The 16,244-nt window shown below is 59.5% G+C and overlaps 1 protein-coding gene across 1 annotated transcript; it reads left to right on the top strand.

Moving 5' to 3' along the window:
* Positions 1 to 5,027: 5,027 nt before the first annotated feature.
* Positions 5,028 to 16,203, top strand: AHNAK (AHNAK nucleoprotein; the record flags this gene model as incomplete). Its single annotated transcript, XM_028483355.2, has 4 exons — positions 5,028 to 5,174; positions 14,805 to 14,908; positions 15,175 to 15,331; positions 15,751 to 16,203. Coding segments are annotated over exons 3-4 (610 nt in total), but the record flags the coding sequence as incomplete, so codon positions are not given.
* Positions 16,204 to 16,244: the final 41 nt, after the last annotated feature.

Genomic DNA, 16,244 nt, shown 5'->3' with positions numbered 1-16,244 from the left:
CCTGGGGCAGGGTCAGGCCCAGGGATCCGGGCAGAGGGCACAGGGTGTAGCAGAGGCGGGACTTCGAGTGACAGGAAGCTCAACTATGTGGTGACTCAGGCTCTGGGCAGCCTAGGCCCTTCCTTCCCTGCTCAGCCTGATTCTCCTTAAACTGGACTTGGGAAGTATGGGCACAGGAGGGAGAGAAACCCTGGGCTGGTCTTCCCTTCCCTGGGGAACTGGGGGAAAAGCAGAGGAATTTGGAAAGGTCGTCAGAAAGGCAGATCCCAAAAAAGGAGAGAGGAGGCTGGTGTTCCCCTCTCCCAGCCCCTCCCTCCCTGCTCCCTGCTGGGGAGGGGAGCTGCCTGGGGCGTTGGCTGCTCTGTTCATTCCAGCTCCCTCCCTCGGCTCCTGTTTACAAGTCCATCCGTCCAGTCCCCTAGCTCAGCTCTGGACTCTTTTTTTCCTCTCTCTCCCTCCCTCCCTGTACAGCCTCATTCAGTCCTGTTTTGTCACTTCTTTTCCTTAATCTTGGGTCTCCATTTCCTATTATCTTTTTGCTCCCCCAGCATCCCGGCACCCACAGCTTAGGTGCCTCTAGGCCATCTCTCTCTGCCGCTGGGAATCCAGCTGTCTTGATGTGGCCACCTGCCCTACTCTCCCTGCTCACATCTGTTCCCCGTCTCTTGCCTGGACAGCCTTTCTTTGCCTTCTTACATCCCAGAGTCTCTACTCAGGGCCCTGTGTCTCATCTCTTGTTCTCTAATCGGCTTTAACTTGGGTTCTGCTTGGGCCTGAAGATTTCAATTAGGACTGAGTGTAATGGGAGGGTTTCCGGTATCCTAGCTGTCTGATCTGCGTAATTCAGGGACTCCTTGTTTGAAGCCTGAGGTTTGACACAGGCTGGGATTTGAATTGAGCTGGAGGAGGATGGTTTGATTTGGCTTCCTATTTTGGGTTTGGGTTAGGAGTTTGGGGTTTGAGAACTGCTTAGAAAATAATGTTTGGATCCCAGAATCGCCCAATAATTTTGCCGTTCCACTAGGGAAGATGATAGATTAGAATCAATGGAAGTGAATGGAGAAGGACCTGGTGCTTGGCAGGGGTGCTCATCTCTGGGCTCGTGTGGGTATGGGGTAGGGGTGGGGTCTGGGAGATCCCAGATGGCTCGAAGAAGGGGTGACAGTAGTTTCTGTGCTTCTAAGGCTGACATGCCAAAGGGCCCTCATCCGGGGAAAAAGTCTGCTTTCAAAGAGACTGCAAGCAGACTGCACACTTCACTTCCTTTCTGGGATCATAGTGTAAAAGCCATGATGACTCTTTGAGCAGTTGGCTTCTTTTCTTCCTCCTACCACACTGATTTCAGAGAAGGGGACTGTGGAGAGACGGGAGGGGAAGGGGAATCCCCTGGCATGGGGCCTGCCCGCGGAGCTCCCCTTTGTGGTTGCTATGGAAACAGGCATAATAAGAACAAAACAGAGGCACGTTGCCTGGCAACAAAGGAGCCCAGGGTTCATCACACACATACTACATACATATCAGGGAACCCCCAGGGAGGGTGTGACACTTCTGGGGAAGCTGGGGTATCCCAGTGATGAGGAGTCCTAGAGCTTACCTAGCTTTTCCAGTGAGTCTGGAGGACTGGTGTGGGGGGCTTCTGAAGGATGGTGTAGTGGCAGGGGAGGGCTCACGTCCTCTCAGATCCCTGGGTAGCCCTTATTTTGACAGGGAAGTCTGAAACAAAGGTTTTCTTTGCGATGTTGGAACCAACTGAGGGGACTCATAACTAAAAAATAGTGTGTCTGTGTGGGGGGACGTAAGGTTGGGGTGTAAAAGATCTGTAAGAAAAGATAATGTCCAGTTTTTCCAAAGCATAGGACTCAGAGTACAAGGTAAGGTGGCGTCAGAGGATAGTTCCTTCTGGACTGAGCGCCTTGAGGGCAGGGATTCCATCTTGCCAAGTCCTCCATTACCTGCACCAGCACCACCAGCACCACCACCCCCAGCGGCCCCTGACCCAGTGCTGGACACAGTGAATGTTTGTGCAGCTGCATGAGAGACCTACACGTGGGGGAAGTGCTCCCCGGGGCTGAGAGCAAGGGGAAGCTGACTTCCCCTCATGGCAATCATGGGGTACAGGATGCTCTTGTATAAAGAACAAGGGCTTTGGGGCCAGTTATACCTGTAGTTCATTCATTCATTCACTCATTTAACAAAGTGTTCTGGAGTGATTGCTTGGTGCCAGCCACGGCTCTAGGCATGGAGTATACAGCAGAGAACAAAGAATTCCTGCCCTCGTGGAGCTTAGATGCTGGTGGGAGCTTTGACTCCTGCTTCTGAGGGTTGCGTGATTTTAGCTAAATCACGGCCCCTCTCTAAGACCATTTCCTTCCTGCACGTGAGGATTAAACGAGCTGACACGTCGAGTGCCTGCGGCAGTGTCAGGCACAATCACCACGGAGGTAGCTTTGGGGAGTGAAAGCTGGGGGCTACAGCAGGGGGAGAAGGAGCAGGGTTGGCAGAAATTTCTAAAAGTGTGTGTCTCCAGTTGCACCATTGCAAACTGTTGAAAATGTTCCCTCCGCCTAGGCTGAGGAGGCTGACCCTGAGAAACCCCAGCTTTGGTCTGGCAGGCACGATCATGGCTTTTTAGGGGGCAGGGTCTAGGTTACCCCTTATCTACCCTCCTAGACTAGAATGGGGCAGGAGCCAGTCCCCAGGACCACCTCCCGGCGGGTATCCTGACCCTCCTACCCCTGAATGAAGTACCTGGACAGTAATCCCTGCCCTGGGGCTGCTTCCCAGACCATCCTCTCCCGCCTCTTTCTCTGTTGACCAAGAGGGTGTCCAGAACAAACAATGGAGCAGATAAGTTGGCTCTGAGCCCAGGACACTAGCCTCTGCTCTTTCGCTCCTGGGGGTGCTGATGGCGCCCAAGCTGAGGTGAGGGGACAATATCCACACCGTTCCCCACTCTTCCTTTCCTGCTCCAGCCCCTCCCTCCAAACTCCCATGGCCATCTTTTCAGAGCTATCTTTCTGAAAAACCTACCTGTAAATCAGCTCCCATCTTAATATGACACTGGAAACCCTTGTACTTTCAAGGAACCAAATGATTCATTTCCTAAGGTTAAAATCCTCCGGTAAACTGTTAACAGTGATTACTTTTGGGGAGAGGGACTGGGTGTGGGGGGGAGATGTCTACTTTTTATTGTTCTACTTTTCTGTGACATTCTTCACCCTATGGAGGTATTGATTTTGTTTCAGAAACAGCAACAAGGATTATCCGACTTGTAGGATCACAGGCCACTTTGTCTGTATTCTTGGTTCATATTTAAAAACTGAGTAAATGTTATTTAAAATGAGATAAAATTTAAAAAGCCATTGGTATAGGAAATAATTAGCTCTTGGTCTCTATTTTTATTTTTTAAAGCATCCCAAACTTGAAAAGTTTAGATTTTTTTCTCTAAATAAAGTAGGTGCTGGGAAAGGGGTGCAGACCACAATGGAGGTGGAGGTGATTCTTCAGAAAGTCTGGGTTTCTGATTGTGTGCTTGTGATACGGGTGGTGGAACCGCCTCTGCTGTGGGTTTGAGTCAGTGTGTGTGTGTGTGTGTGTGAGAGAGAGAGAGAGAGAGAGAGAGAGAGAGAGAGAGAGAGAGAGAGAGAGAGAGAGAGAGAGAGAGAGAGGGAATGAGAGAATGCTGGTGCCCAAGTCTGTGCTTTGACTGTGTCTCTGCATGTCTATGCCTGTCTGAATGTCTACACACGTGTCTCCACCTTTCTGTGTCCATTATCTGAGTGTCTGCCTGTCTGTGGCTCCTTTGGCTGTCTCTTCCCTCCCCCATGCCTGTACCCTGTGCTGGTAACTGGACCTGGGACACAGCCCCCAGGGCTGGCAGCAGAGTTGGCTGCTGGGTATTTTTAGCCTGTAAACATGCTTTGCCATTTCAGAGGACAGGGCCGCTGGTCTCAGCCCCAGCCCACTCATGATCATACAGCGAGGAGGGCGCTCCCTGCCGGGGCCAGGTCTTCTCAGGTCCCCAGCCTGGGGTCTCCCTTCTGCAGGCAGCATTCCAGAAGGAAGGAAAACTGGCTTCGCATGGGTAGTGGGTGGCCATCCAGGAAGGAGGAGAAGAGAACTCACGGGAGAGAAGCGAATGAGGGTGTAGCCAGAAGGCCCCTGCACCCCGTCATTAAGCGTTTAATAAAATCTCCGTGTAGTTAGAAGTGCCTGTGGGAAATGGCTTAAATTTGGAAACTCAGCGTCCGGCCAGTGGGGCGGTGGAGGGAGGGGGTCGGAGAAGAAATAGGTAGGAAGCGAAAAGTGGGGGACAGGGAGGTAGACAGCGGGCTGCTCCTCCAAGGGGTGCAGGCCTGACTCCCGTGTCGCTGCAGCGGCCGGAGGAGCAGCACGGTGGCACGGGGGGCACTGGTGACCCTGACTCCAGCAGGTGGGGCGAGCGACTCCAGGCCGGTTCTGTGGGGGGAGGGACTGAGGGGCTCCCAGAAAGAGGGAAGGCGAGAAATGCGCGCGGCTGCCTGGAGCCTGGGAACCGACTGAGGAGCCTGGGGCCGAGGATTTGAAGGGTAGCCGCCCGTGTTGAGAGAAAACTCAAAGGTCCGCGTCAGGCTGGCGGTCGCGGCTGAATCACCCAAGGCCCCCAGCCGCAGCCTGAACCCCTTGGTCCTTCCTGAAAAATGGGCTGATTCGCAGTTCCAGCTGTGAGGATGAACCTCAGGGAGCTTCGAGGAGTTTCTTGCCGAAGAAGCCACATAGCGCATCCTTTGGGGACAGGTCCAGGCCCGGGCCAGGCCGGCGGGCAGTGGATGGGGGGAGGGGAAGGCAGCACCTCGGACCTGCGGCGCCCCCGGGTCCCCAGTGCCCTCCCAGCAGCCCGTTCCCTGGTGCCTCCAGGGTTGGGCCCGCTCACCAGTCCCAGCCCCGCTTCGGCCCCGCCCGGCCCCGCCCTCTCCCCACCGCTCAGGGCAGACCCGCCCGCCCGCCCCAGCCGGAGTTACAAGAGCCGCCTCCGCGAGTGGGGGCCGGGCCACTCGGAGCAGCTCCGCCGCGGGGACTGCACCGCCCGCCCTGCCGGACCCGCCCCGACCGGGGCTCGCCGCCCGCAGCAGCCGCAGCACCGCGACCTCGGGCCCCGCGCTGGCTATGGCTGTGCCCTGGGGCTGAGCGCGCAGGTAGGGGCGCCGGGCGCACCTCGGCGTGATCGGGGGACGGGACTCAGGGAACGCGAGAGGGGAGGTGGGTGGCAGGGCTTGGGCGAGGCGCCTTGGGCGGGTGTCACTGGGAAGATTCAGTTCGGCGCAAGGTGGGCAGCCCCGGGCCGCACGGGGAGGCGGCGCGTCGCGCCCTGGGAACCGAGCTCTGCCTCCGGAGTTGGGGCGCTGGTAGGGGCGCAAGTTGGGCAAAGTTGGAAAATCGCTCCGAGGCGCGCTTTGCTCCAGTCTGTCTTTCTCTCGAGGGCTGACCGTGGTCCCTGCTGCACGGCCGGGCGACCGTTCTTGGCCTGGTGGCAACTGTCCCACCCCCTCCTTCTCCGTGGGGCGGTGGCTCAGCGCGCTGCTCCATTCCTATTCCATGTTTACTGGAGAAGTTTCCGAGATCGCGGCGCGGCCCCTCGGCCCCGCCCGGCGCCCCAGCGCCCCCGCGCCCCCGCGCCGCGCACCCTCTCCGCCGTCCCTCCCCGCGCCCCACACCTCCGCCCCTGACTTCGCGGCCCGGGTCTTCCCGGCCCCACCCAGTTCTGCACCACCAGCCTCTCCTTTTCTTGCTCCGGGCGGCCCCTCAGCCTCCCTCCAGCTGCCCCGCCCTAGCCTTGCCCCTCTGTGTTCCCAACTCCAGAAAACTCCCTTCTTCCGCTGGGGCCGCTGAGCCTAGGAGTTTGCAAGCTCGCCCGGCAGCGGGACGGGTGGGAGTGGGGGTGGGGGACATAATTGGGGAGATGCCTGCACTGGGGTGGGCGGGGAGGGGTGCTGTGCCGCGGCATAGCCCTCGGGACCGCCCCTTCCCCTTCCGAGGCGGCGCTCTCTCCCCAACCCCACTCCCAAACCCGGCCGGGTGGGACGGCCCCCGCCCCAGCGCCTGGCTCGGCGCCAGCAGCCTGAGGAATGTGGTGGTTGGAGCCGGTGACTAATTCAAACCAGAACTCGGGGAGGAGTAGTGAGGGGCAAAGGGGAGGGGGGCGAAGGGGCTGGTCAGGGAGGCGGGGGCAGGAGCCCGGCTGGCGTGGGAGGAGGGCTCAGCTGCCCTCCCTGGCTGGAGCCCTCCTCTCCAGAGACGCGCTCCTGCAGAGGCGGCTGGGGGGCGAGGTCCTGCCATGGAGTTGGAAAGGCACTGGGCTTAGGGTGTGTTCAGAGAACTGTGTTATGTAAGGCTTTCCCATGCAGGGAGAGGGTGTGCAGTGTGCGAGGGCCGGCCCTCCGCTGGCGGGCTCGGCGCCCCCTGCAGTGCCAGGGCCTTGGGAGGCGGGGGGCGCAGCCCTTTGGCGTCTCTGGCCACGAGGGACACGTGGGGTCTGAGCAGGGCTGACTGTGCCCCATGCGTGGGAGGGGAGCCGAATGGGCAGATGGGGCATCTCACGGCACTAGCTGGGCCCCAGCACCACGTGGGGACAGCTCTGGCGCCTCTGCACGTCGTGGCCACGGAGAATTGTGTGCCTTGTGTGTGTGCCTTTCACAGGGCGTGGCTGCCACCGAGGAGGAGGTGAGGCGCCCCCAGGGAGCCTGCCGCTGGGTGCCCTGCTCTGTGGAGTGGATTTGTGGAAAGGCAAAGTGGGATCCTCCCATGGCAGTGATGTCCTTAGACAATGACCTGGACTTTCGGGAGGAAAGGGGACCCAGATTATTTACCTCTGGGTTCCCGGCACAGCGCTGGGCTGCCAATAATTGGTTCTGAAACAGTTTATTAGAATCCAGCCTCTGACTGCAGGGATCGCACGCCCTGTGCACAGCCTAGCACATGATAGGGATTGGGTTGATTTTATGGGACACAGTGACGCATTGGAGGGCTGCGGTGACAGGTGACGGTGAGGGATTTCAGGGAAAGGAGGGAGAGATTGAAGATGCCTTGGAAGGCATTTTAGGGCCTCCTCACCTGTAATGGGTCTAAATTCAGGGAGTAGATTCTGCTTTCATCCCCCCTCTCTTCCCCAGCCCCCCAGGAGGGAAATCCGTGGGGCAGGGTGTGGCACTCACTTCCTTTCCGAGGCTAGGCTGAATGGGGCAGCTTCCTTCTCCTTGGCACCCAGGGATGATGGGTTGGGCCAGCACTTGGTTGGTGTGTGTGCGGAGTGGGGAGTAGAAGGGAGCCCCAGGCTGAGGGGGTACCTCCTTGCTCTGAGCTGGGAGCTGTGGGATGAGGTAGTGGGGAGAGGACCTGGGACCATGAGAGCTGGGCTAGCAGAAGTCAAAGGGTCTGGAGTATTGGCAGTGGGGATTGGAGGGTGTCTGAGCCCCTCTCTGAAGTCCTGTCTTTAAAGCTTATATGCAGGGACATTGTTCAGAGAACCAGGACACAGAAGGAGCCACAGAAGTCATGTGGGGCTTAGCGCTGCAGCTGTGGGCCCACAGCAGTGATTCAGGGGTCCTGGTTGGGGCAACTTCTTGCAGAGCTAACCCCACAGAGCTGAGAACTTGTACCAGCCAGACTTGGTTGAGGGGCATGCGACTACAGGTCCAGGGCTCAAAGTGGGACCCAATAGAGTGAACCATGGGAGACCTGTGGAAGGAGAAAGCCAGCATCAGTCAAGGGCAGGGAATGGGCTGGGGGTCCCCCGGGTCACCTTAGTCCCAGGAAGGCCGTGGGTGGAGGTGCCCGGGCACCGCTGGGCTGGATTCTTAGGCTCACTTGGAATTGGCTGGCTGGCCCTGGCAGAGCACGCCACCCAGAGCCTGAGGAGTTTGTCTGAGGGGTTGGGGCAAAGCTGTGGGAGTGGAGGAGTGTGTGGGGCTCTGGGGTGTGGCAGTCACCTTCCTCAGAACCTGGGAACCGCTGGGGGACGGACAGAGAGGCAGACTGGGAGAGCTAGTCTGACTCCTGCTGGGAACTCTCCCATGCTGGCTCTGTCCTCCCCACCGCACCTGGAAGCCCCAAGCTTCTCTCCCTGGAGCTGGGCTGATCAGGTGTGTGTGCACACGAGGAAAGGAGGTGGCCCCTGGAGAGCGGTGAGAATGGGACGTTTCAGCTGGTGGGTGTCTGGGGCCTTCTGTTCTCCCTCTGGACCCCCATGGGCTTTATCCAGGCTCCCAGGGAGCTGGCATTTCCCTGGGCTCCGACCATCCCGCTGGGCTCCCAGGCCTTCCTGAGAACGGGCGGTTTCCTCCAGGCCTGGGCAAGCCCGAGGAGTTGTGAGGACCACGTTGGGGGCAGGGGGCACAGCGGGCTCAGCAGGAACGTGTGTTTTGATGGAGCCCCTCTTCCTGCTGGCCTCAGTCCACATCCGGGGGCCCGCTGGGCTGTTGTACTGGAGGTCTTGGGTCCGGGGTCCCCGTTTCACTGTGGCCTTGAGTCCCTGTGACCGCTAGTGTCACAGCAGAGAGATATGGGTTATTACCTATGAGAAGGTGTCTCTGGCTGTGCTCACTGGTCCTGGATGTGTCACCTCTTCTTGCGTCTGGGGTTTATAGGGCAGGGGACAACAGTGGGACTCCGTCTCAGTGGTGGAGGTTTCATGGGGGCTTCAAGGGCTGTAGGTGAGGACTCAAGTTTCTCCGTCCTGGACGGGTTCCAGGCCCTGGAGTTTGTGTCCAGAGGCCCCAGGGAGGGTGAGCACAGCTGGGGAGTGAGGCTGCGCCGATCCAGGCTGAGCGAGGCGCCGCTCAGGGCCGGTCAGGGAGGGGCATCCTGCCCGGTCCCCGGGGGCTGGAGCGGAGGTTCTAGGGAAGGGGAAGCGCCTGGCTTTGCGTCCTGGCCGGGCTGGGGGGGTGGCTCTTTGGCAGCTGAGCCGAGTGGCCTGGCCCCGAGCCCCTGCACTAGCGTGACCCGACCGCTGAGCGGAGAGATCCGCCTTGGTCTTGCCCGCGGGCAGCTCGCAAACTGTAATCTACCCCCGGGGCGAGACCCGGTGAGACTGCAAGCTCTTCTTCACCCCTTGCCCCAGTCAGGAGGACCGCCCCCCCATCCCCCATCCCCAAGCCGCTGTCTTAATCCCAGCCATCCAGGGTCCAGGCCCACTCTTCCCTGGCGAGGTGGCCAGGGGTGGGGACTGCCCGCTGGAGAAGTGAAGCTGCCCCCAGTCCCTGCCACAAGGAGAGGGGAGTCCATCTTGGTCAGGGGAGGAAGAAGGAATCTCTCTCCCTGCTGGAAGCTTGAACTTGGAGCGCTGGGGCTGCGGGAGTGGGAGGGGCCAGGAGACAGAGGTGGAGAAAGGCGGCTGGGCGGAGCCCTGAAAGCGGCTGGCTGGAGTGGGGGTGGGGGGCTTCCCTGGAAGTCGAGGGGCAGGAAACTCTAGCGTGATGGTGAGGGGCCAGGGGAAGGGGCTGACGCGGAGGAGAAGGCTGGAGCGATGAGGCCGGAAAAACTTCCTCCAGGTGGGAGGTGTGGGCGGGGCCAGCAGCCCTGGTAGCCAGGGAGGAGCTAGGCGGGCGCACGCGGTAGAGGGAGGCACGGAATCTGGGCACCAGGTGAACAGGTATAGGCTCCCTCCATGATGCGCAGGGCCTGGGGCTGCCCAGACAGGTGTCTGTGGTGAGCTGGGGGAGGCAGGGGCAGTGGGCCTGCTCTGGGCTGTGAGGAGGGGGGACTGAGGAGTGTGTCTGCGTGCCCGGGTTGTGTGTGCTTCCTTGTGTGTCTTTCTCTGATTGTTTCTCCAGTGCCCACGTTGCCCGTGTCTTGCAACATGTTCGTCAAATTCTCCCTGATAATTCGACCTCCCCAACACACATATCCCATTCAAGTTGAAAGTGCCCCCTGGGGGTGTGCCGTCCAGAATCAGCTGACCTCAGAGTTCTTGGTGCCAGCTTAGACTACTCCCGTTAGAATAGGGCAGGTTGTTTTCCAGACCAGGGTCTGGCGGCTGCATATGTGGAGGTCCATTTGGAGGCTTCGGCCCTGGAAGAGAGGCGCCCCTGTATTCCTCCTTGTTCCTCTGGACCTGGGATTTCCCAGTGAGTGGAAATGTTTGCCTTGCCCTGCCGGTGCCTGTCTCTAGAGTGGGCCTGGTGACTGCCAAGCCCCAGAAGGGGATGATTCTCTTGGTCTTCACCGGCTGGGGGCCGGAGAGTCTACAGGTGAGCTGGGTTCTGGGTGGCTCAGGATCTCTGCCTCCTGGGGACACAGCGTTGATGAGCCTCAGAAGCAAAAGGGCCCTCAGATCCGGGGCTCCGGGATGCCTGGGACTCTGCCCATTCTGGGTTAGCTGTCCCCAGGCTGGGCCGGGACGAGGCTGGTGTGTGGGCAAGGAAGCTGATGGCCACTCTCCCTTCCTCTTGTGCTGGTGGAGCTTGACGGGTATCACCGCTTCCTGGGGTCTCTACCCGCGCCCCTGCCCGAATCTCAGCCCCTCTCCTTCTGTGTGTTTCTGTCCCTCCGAGACATCCTCCTCCCACCATGTCTGTCTCCCCCTGGATGAGCATGGAGGCCTCTTCGCCTTCCTGCGGATGTGTCTCTCCAGCTCTCACTCTGCCCCCCTCCGGTACAGGTCTCTCGGGCTCTCCCTCCCGTGTATCTCCCTTGTGCCTCTTTCTCTGTGGTTTCTCATCCTCTGTGTGTGTTTATTTGTGCCTTTGTCGCTGTCCGTGGGTAAAGAGGCCTGGGAGTCAGAGAACCTCGGGCTTGCATTTCAACTCTGTCTCATACTCGGGCAAGTCATTTTACCTTGGGGCCTATTTCCACACTCTAAAATAAGGATATTAATTCTTAATCACATAGGGTTGTTTGGGGAAGGAAGGGGACCCCTTGGTGCCCCAGGCATGGAACAAGCACAGTCCTGGGGCACCATAGGAGCTCTGCAAAATTCTCTTTCTCTCCCCCTGGGGTGGGGGGTGGGTGGGGGGCGGCGGTGGCGGTTTCTTTTAATGTGGAGCTTTCTCTTCCTTTTTACTGCCCGGGGAGTGTTCATGAGCGTAGTCGGCCTCTCTGGGTGTGTCTCTCTTTTCTCCGAATATCTCAGCCCCTGGTCCTGGTTATAAGTGTTCACAGCTTTCCCGCTGGTGGAAGTCTCTGGCTCTTTTGTGAGTCATCTCACTCTTCTGAGCTTGGGGACTGCTTCTCCCTGGCCTGTGTGTATGGTGGGTCGGTTTGCCCGTGTGCTGGGTGGAAGTTTCATTGCTGTCAGTGTCCTCCCCAACGTGGGTGGGTGTGCTTCCTTCTGCCTTGGAGTGTCACCTCCTATGCCCCGCCTGTGCTGGGCATATGAACAAACTTCTGTCCCTCTGCTGTGTATCTTGACTTCAGGGTTGGTGCGTGGAGGCCTTGAGGCCCATGGGCCTGACTCTCGGGTGTGTGTATGTATCAGTTCCTGTCATCTTGACACTGACGCTGGCTGCGAGGTTGTCTTTGGCTGCTGCAGCCGTTAGGCTGGGTCCCCTCCCTGGCTGTTTTCATACTGGCTCTTGGGCATTAGGGGCTCTGTTTCCTGGGAGTGGTGGGAGAACATGTTCCTCTGGAGGTAACACCTGGCGGAGACCATCTTCCTGGGGCAAAGAGTCTGTTTCCTGGGCCTTGTCCCGGATCTGCCTGGGTGTTGCCCCCAATCTGCAGAGGTGGCATGGGCAGAGCCCTGCTCCTCTGCACATCCTCTTTGTGGTTTTGAATTGTCAGGGCAGCTTTGCTCTTCTCTAGCTGCTTCTGGCCTGAATTACACTCTGTCCCTGCAGCCTCAGATGCATGTCCTCTCCACCTTGAAGCTGGAGTGGCCTCACCCTATCACTCCTTTTTTGCCGTCCAGGCAGCCCTGCGTCTTAGAGGGTCTCCACTCCAGCCCATCCCATCACGAAGGTTACTGTGAGCCAGTGCCGGGTGGACTGCGGGCAGGGAGCTAGCAGTCCTGGGTTCTAGGCCCCCAACACTCCCCCATTCTCAGGGCTCTGGACCTCACTCTCCCCATCTGTAAATAGCAGGCAGTGCTGTCCCACAGGACTTTGCAGCGGTAGAAATGTTCTGTACTTGCGCTTCTAATATGGTAGCCCTGCGTGGCTGTTGAGCTCTTGAAGTGCGGCTACTATAACCAATGGACGAAATGTTTAAGTTGAATTAACTTACATTTAAATAGCCACATGTGGCCTAAGGTTTCTTCCACTCCCAGGGCTTAGGCCACTTGACTGAATGTGTGGAATTCCCCAAAGCTCCAGAGACCCTGCTTTGGGTAGCAGCAAGGTGGAGCCCCCAGCCCCCCGGGTAGCTGGCTTCACCTGACTTGTGCGGGAGGAGAAGGAAGGCCCATCTGGGCTCGGCACAGGCCCCAGGGGTGGGCGAGATGGAGGGCTGGGACCCAAGTGCAGAAAATAGGCCCTTGCCACCGAGGCCTCGAATCCCCTATCAGCAGCCCCGTGTCCGGCCAGGTCAGATATAAGGGGAAGGGGGGTGTTTCCTGGCTGTGCCAGGAGGTGAGGCCTGAGCCAGAGCAGGCATGGTGGTTGGCAGCCCTGCCTGGCCGGGAAGCCAGCGGGTGCCCTGCCGGGGCCAACCTGCAGCCTTGGGTCCAGCGCCTCCTCTTCTCACGGACTGTGGCCCTTTCTCTGCTCACGACGGCCTCCTCACCAGCCCCAGGGGTTGAGGCATGTGGCACATCCCTCCTGCGCCTCCCAGCTGTGCTTCCCTGGACTCTGGGCCTGGGACTCTGTGCCGAGCAGCTGGCAGGGAAGCCCACTGCTTCTCACCGGGCCCCAGCCCCTCTGGCCCCCGGGGGTCTGGCCCGTGAAGCCCTTGGCCGATCGGGTTTTAGGCGTGACCCTTGGTGTGTCTGGAGCTACTGCGGCCGCAGTGACTCACTGGGGAAGGAGGGAAGGTGGGGCTGAGATGTGGGCGAGGGTGAGCTGTCTGGCTTTCTGCCCCCTCGCCGCCTGCTGGCTCAGCACCAGGATGCTGGGCTGAAAAAAAGGGGCCCTGCTCAAGGAGGAAGAGGGGCGTGCCAGTGCAATCGGTGGTTTCGGAGATCTGAGAAGCCCTCGGGTGGAAGCCCTTTCCTTCCCTGCCCTGCCTGGCTCCTTGTCTGCAGGGCTGGCTTCTCAGGGCTGGACGCCGGGGGAAGGCACCGTTTAAGCTCCAGCTTGCTGTTTCACTGTGGGTAGGTTCAGCGGGACTTCCGGTAGGAAGGGAGGAGGTGATTTCCTCAGCTCACACCTGTGCCAACTGGCTGCCCGCTGGCCTCCTAGCCGCCACCTGTGCTGACATAAAAACCGCGTGAGCGAGTGCAGGTGGTTGGCGAACGGGGTGTCTGCGGCTGTCTTCACTGGTGTTGTGATCTGCCTGACACTGGAAGTCCTAAGTGCCTATGAATTTCCATGAATCCCGTCCTCAGAGGCAAACTCAGCACCTTCAAGACTCCATTTAGATTTCGTACCCCGGGAAGGCTCCCAAGCCTTCCGGAACATTCAGAGGCTAAATTGGCCACGCCCAGAGCACCTTGCTCATAATTTATATCCGGGACAGGAGTTAAGTCTTTTAACTCTCCATATCTGGCACGTGGAGTGCATTCAATAAATATTTGGAGGATGCATGAGTGAAGTCAGGTAACAGCCTCAGGCAGTGTATAGTTCAGTGCTGGTCTGAGCTGTGTCCGTCCCTTGCTAGTTTTCTTGGCAGTGTCCTGTACAATGTTGGACGTACAGGAGACGATCAGTATGCATGTATTTATTGACTGGTTGGCTAATTTCTGGGTGTCAGCAGATTTAGGGCGGAGCTTTGGGCAAGGTTCTCCACGATTTATAGCACCCCCCGCACGGTTTCACAGGCGTACTTCTGGGTGTCTGGAGGCTGGAGGCCTGCCTGGCTTCAGGGCTCAGCAGGTGCAGCCAGATGGGCCCTGACTCACCACGTCCTTGAGGCAGCACAGCTGGACCGCAACCTCTTGGGCTTGGGCCGGTGCTGGGGGGCCTGGGGCTTCCATTGTTTGGCCTCTGCCTGTGGCAGGGCTCCTGGAGCTCCCAGCTGGCGAGCGTCCCCCTGGTTCTGAGGCCGGGGTTTAGGGTGACCCAGAGTCACTCACCAGCGGCCACTGGGGGAGGGAGGGCACCACCAGCCCTGCTTGCAGGTTGCCAGTGGCCCCCAGTGCTGGAGACTTCTGAGGAGGGGTCTCGCACCGGTTAGAGCTGCAGGCCTGATGTGGCGTCGGAGGAAGAGTTACAGGCTCAGAGCCCGCTCATAGCTGCTCTCTCACAGTGCACCCCCGGCCGGCTGGCCTCTCCGAATCGCGGTTTCCCCCCCTGCACTATGGAGGCAGTAACATCTCCCGCCTGAAGCTGTTACAAAGGACCTAATGAGAATCGGGATGTTGGGAGGCTCCGGTGGGCCAGAGCTTTTCTCACGTGCTTTCTCTCGCTCCTTCAGTCCTCATGGGAATTCTTTATCGTCTCCATTTTCGCCGATGAGGAAATGGAGGTTCAGAGAAGTTAAGTGACTTGGCCCGGGTCACGCAGCCGGGAAGATGCAGAGCCAGGATTGGAATCTGAGTCTGGCCTCTTCCAAAGCCCCTTCCTGTGATCCCAGGCTGGAGAGTCACGTGTGGATGGAGCTGATGACAGACAGTAGCGGGGCTGGGGTTTGGTTTGGCCCTGGGAGGCTGAACATCCAGCCCTCTCTCGCACAGCAGCCGGTCGGGGTTTCGACCAGCCGACTGCTGAGTGTGAGCCTGATTGTGACCTTCTCCCTAGGCTGTGTGACCGAGATTCCCAAGAGAGAGACACTCCGAGGAGAGGAGAGGAAGGAGGGGCGGGCTTCTGGCAAGGCATCTGCTCCTGAACCAAGTCCTGCGAAGGTCAGTAGGAGGGAGGGTGAAGAGGGTGGTGGAGGTGAAAGGATGGGGAGGGTAGAGACCCGGAAGGCACGTGCTATCGGGAGGCAGAGCTGGGGGGGACAGGACGAGGGGCTGGTTGCCTCCGCTGCGTCTGTGTCCACCGTCCACCTTGGGAGCCCGCCCACAGTGGAGGCAGGCACCTCGGAGACAGTGCCCCACGCCCAGGGGGATCCCTGGCTTCCCCATCCTCTCACACCCCCACTGCCCCGTTTCCTGACCTCATCCAGATGGAGAAGGAGGAAGAGACGACCCGGGAGCTGCTGCTGCCCAACTGGCAGGGCAGCGGCTCCCACGGGCTGACCATCACCCAGAGGGACGACGGCGTCTTTGTGCAGGAGGTGATGCAGAACTCCCCTGCGGCCCGCACTGGGGTGGTCAAGGAGGGTGAGTCACCTCGGGGGGCGGGCTGCTGCTGGGGCGGGGAGGGGGAGGGTGCTGGAGGGAAAGGCTGGGGCAGCACAAGCGGGTGGGTGGTTGTGGAGGGCTGGGTCCCAGGGGCATCAGGATGGCCGGTACCTGAGCCCTGCCCTCCCCTGCCCGCTCTCTACCCCTCGTTCCCTCACAGCCCTCGCGGGAGGTGGTCCTGAGGGCAGGTGGACGCGCCGTCCTCTGTTCCGACTCCACCACCCATGAGCTCTGCCACTTTGGGCAAATTAGTTGGCCTCTCTGCCTCAGTTTCCTCATCTCTACAATGGGTGTTACCACACCTGCACGTCAGTCCGAGGTCCCGGCACAGAGTGGTTGTGTGTTGTTTCCCCGAGACCCTGGGTGGTCTTACCCGCTTCCTGCTCCTCCCTGCTCAGGGGACCAGATTGTGGGTGCCACCATCTACTTTGACAACCTGCAGTCGGGAGAGGTGACCCAGCTGCTGAACACCATGGGGCACCACACCGTGGGCCTGAAGCTGCATCGCAAGGGGGACCGTTCCCCAGAGCCTGGCCAGACCTGGACCCACGAAGTCTTCAGCTCCCACAGCTCTGAAGTGGTTCTGGTGAGTGCCTGGCTGGCCGGCCGTGCCCTTCGCTCCCCCGACCACGCCGACGGGCCGGTCCCCCTTCCTGAGCCTCTGTCCGCCCGCTGGACCTTGCTCGCTTGTCCTTCCTGGCTTCTCTCCTGCTCTCACCCTGTGCTCTCTGTAGAGCCAGCCCGTTTCTCCTTTTCACGTGTGGCTGCCGCTAAAAGTCTTCCGTCAGTCTCTTCCGAGGGTCCCCGCCTGGGGACCCACGCATTGGTCTGGTCCTCGGTGCCAGGAGGAAGTTGGCCGCTCTGCAGGCATCTTTGAAATGATTTCACAGGT

This window comes from Physeter macrocephalus, unplaced genomic scaffold, assembly GCF_002837175.3.
Source record: "Physeter macrocephalus isolate SW-GA unplaced genomic scaffold, ASM283717v5 random_25, whole genome shotgun sequence".
Lineage (NCBI taxonomy): Eukaryota > Metazoa > Chordata > Mammalia > Artiodactyla > Physeteridae > Physeter > Physeter macrocephalus.
The sequence above is the reverse complement of the archived record's forward strand: the minus strand, read 5'-3'. Positions and strand labels throughout refer to the sequence as shown.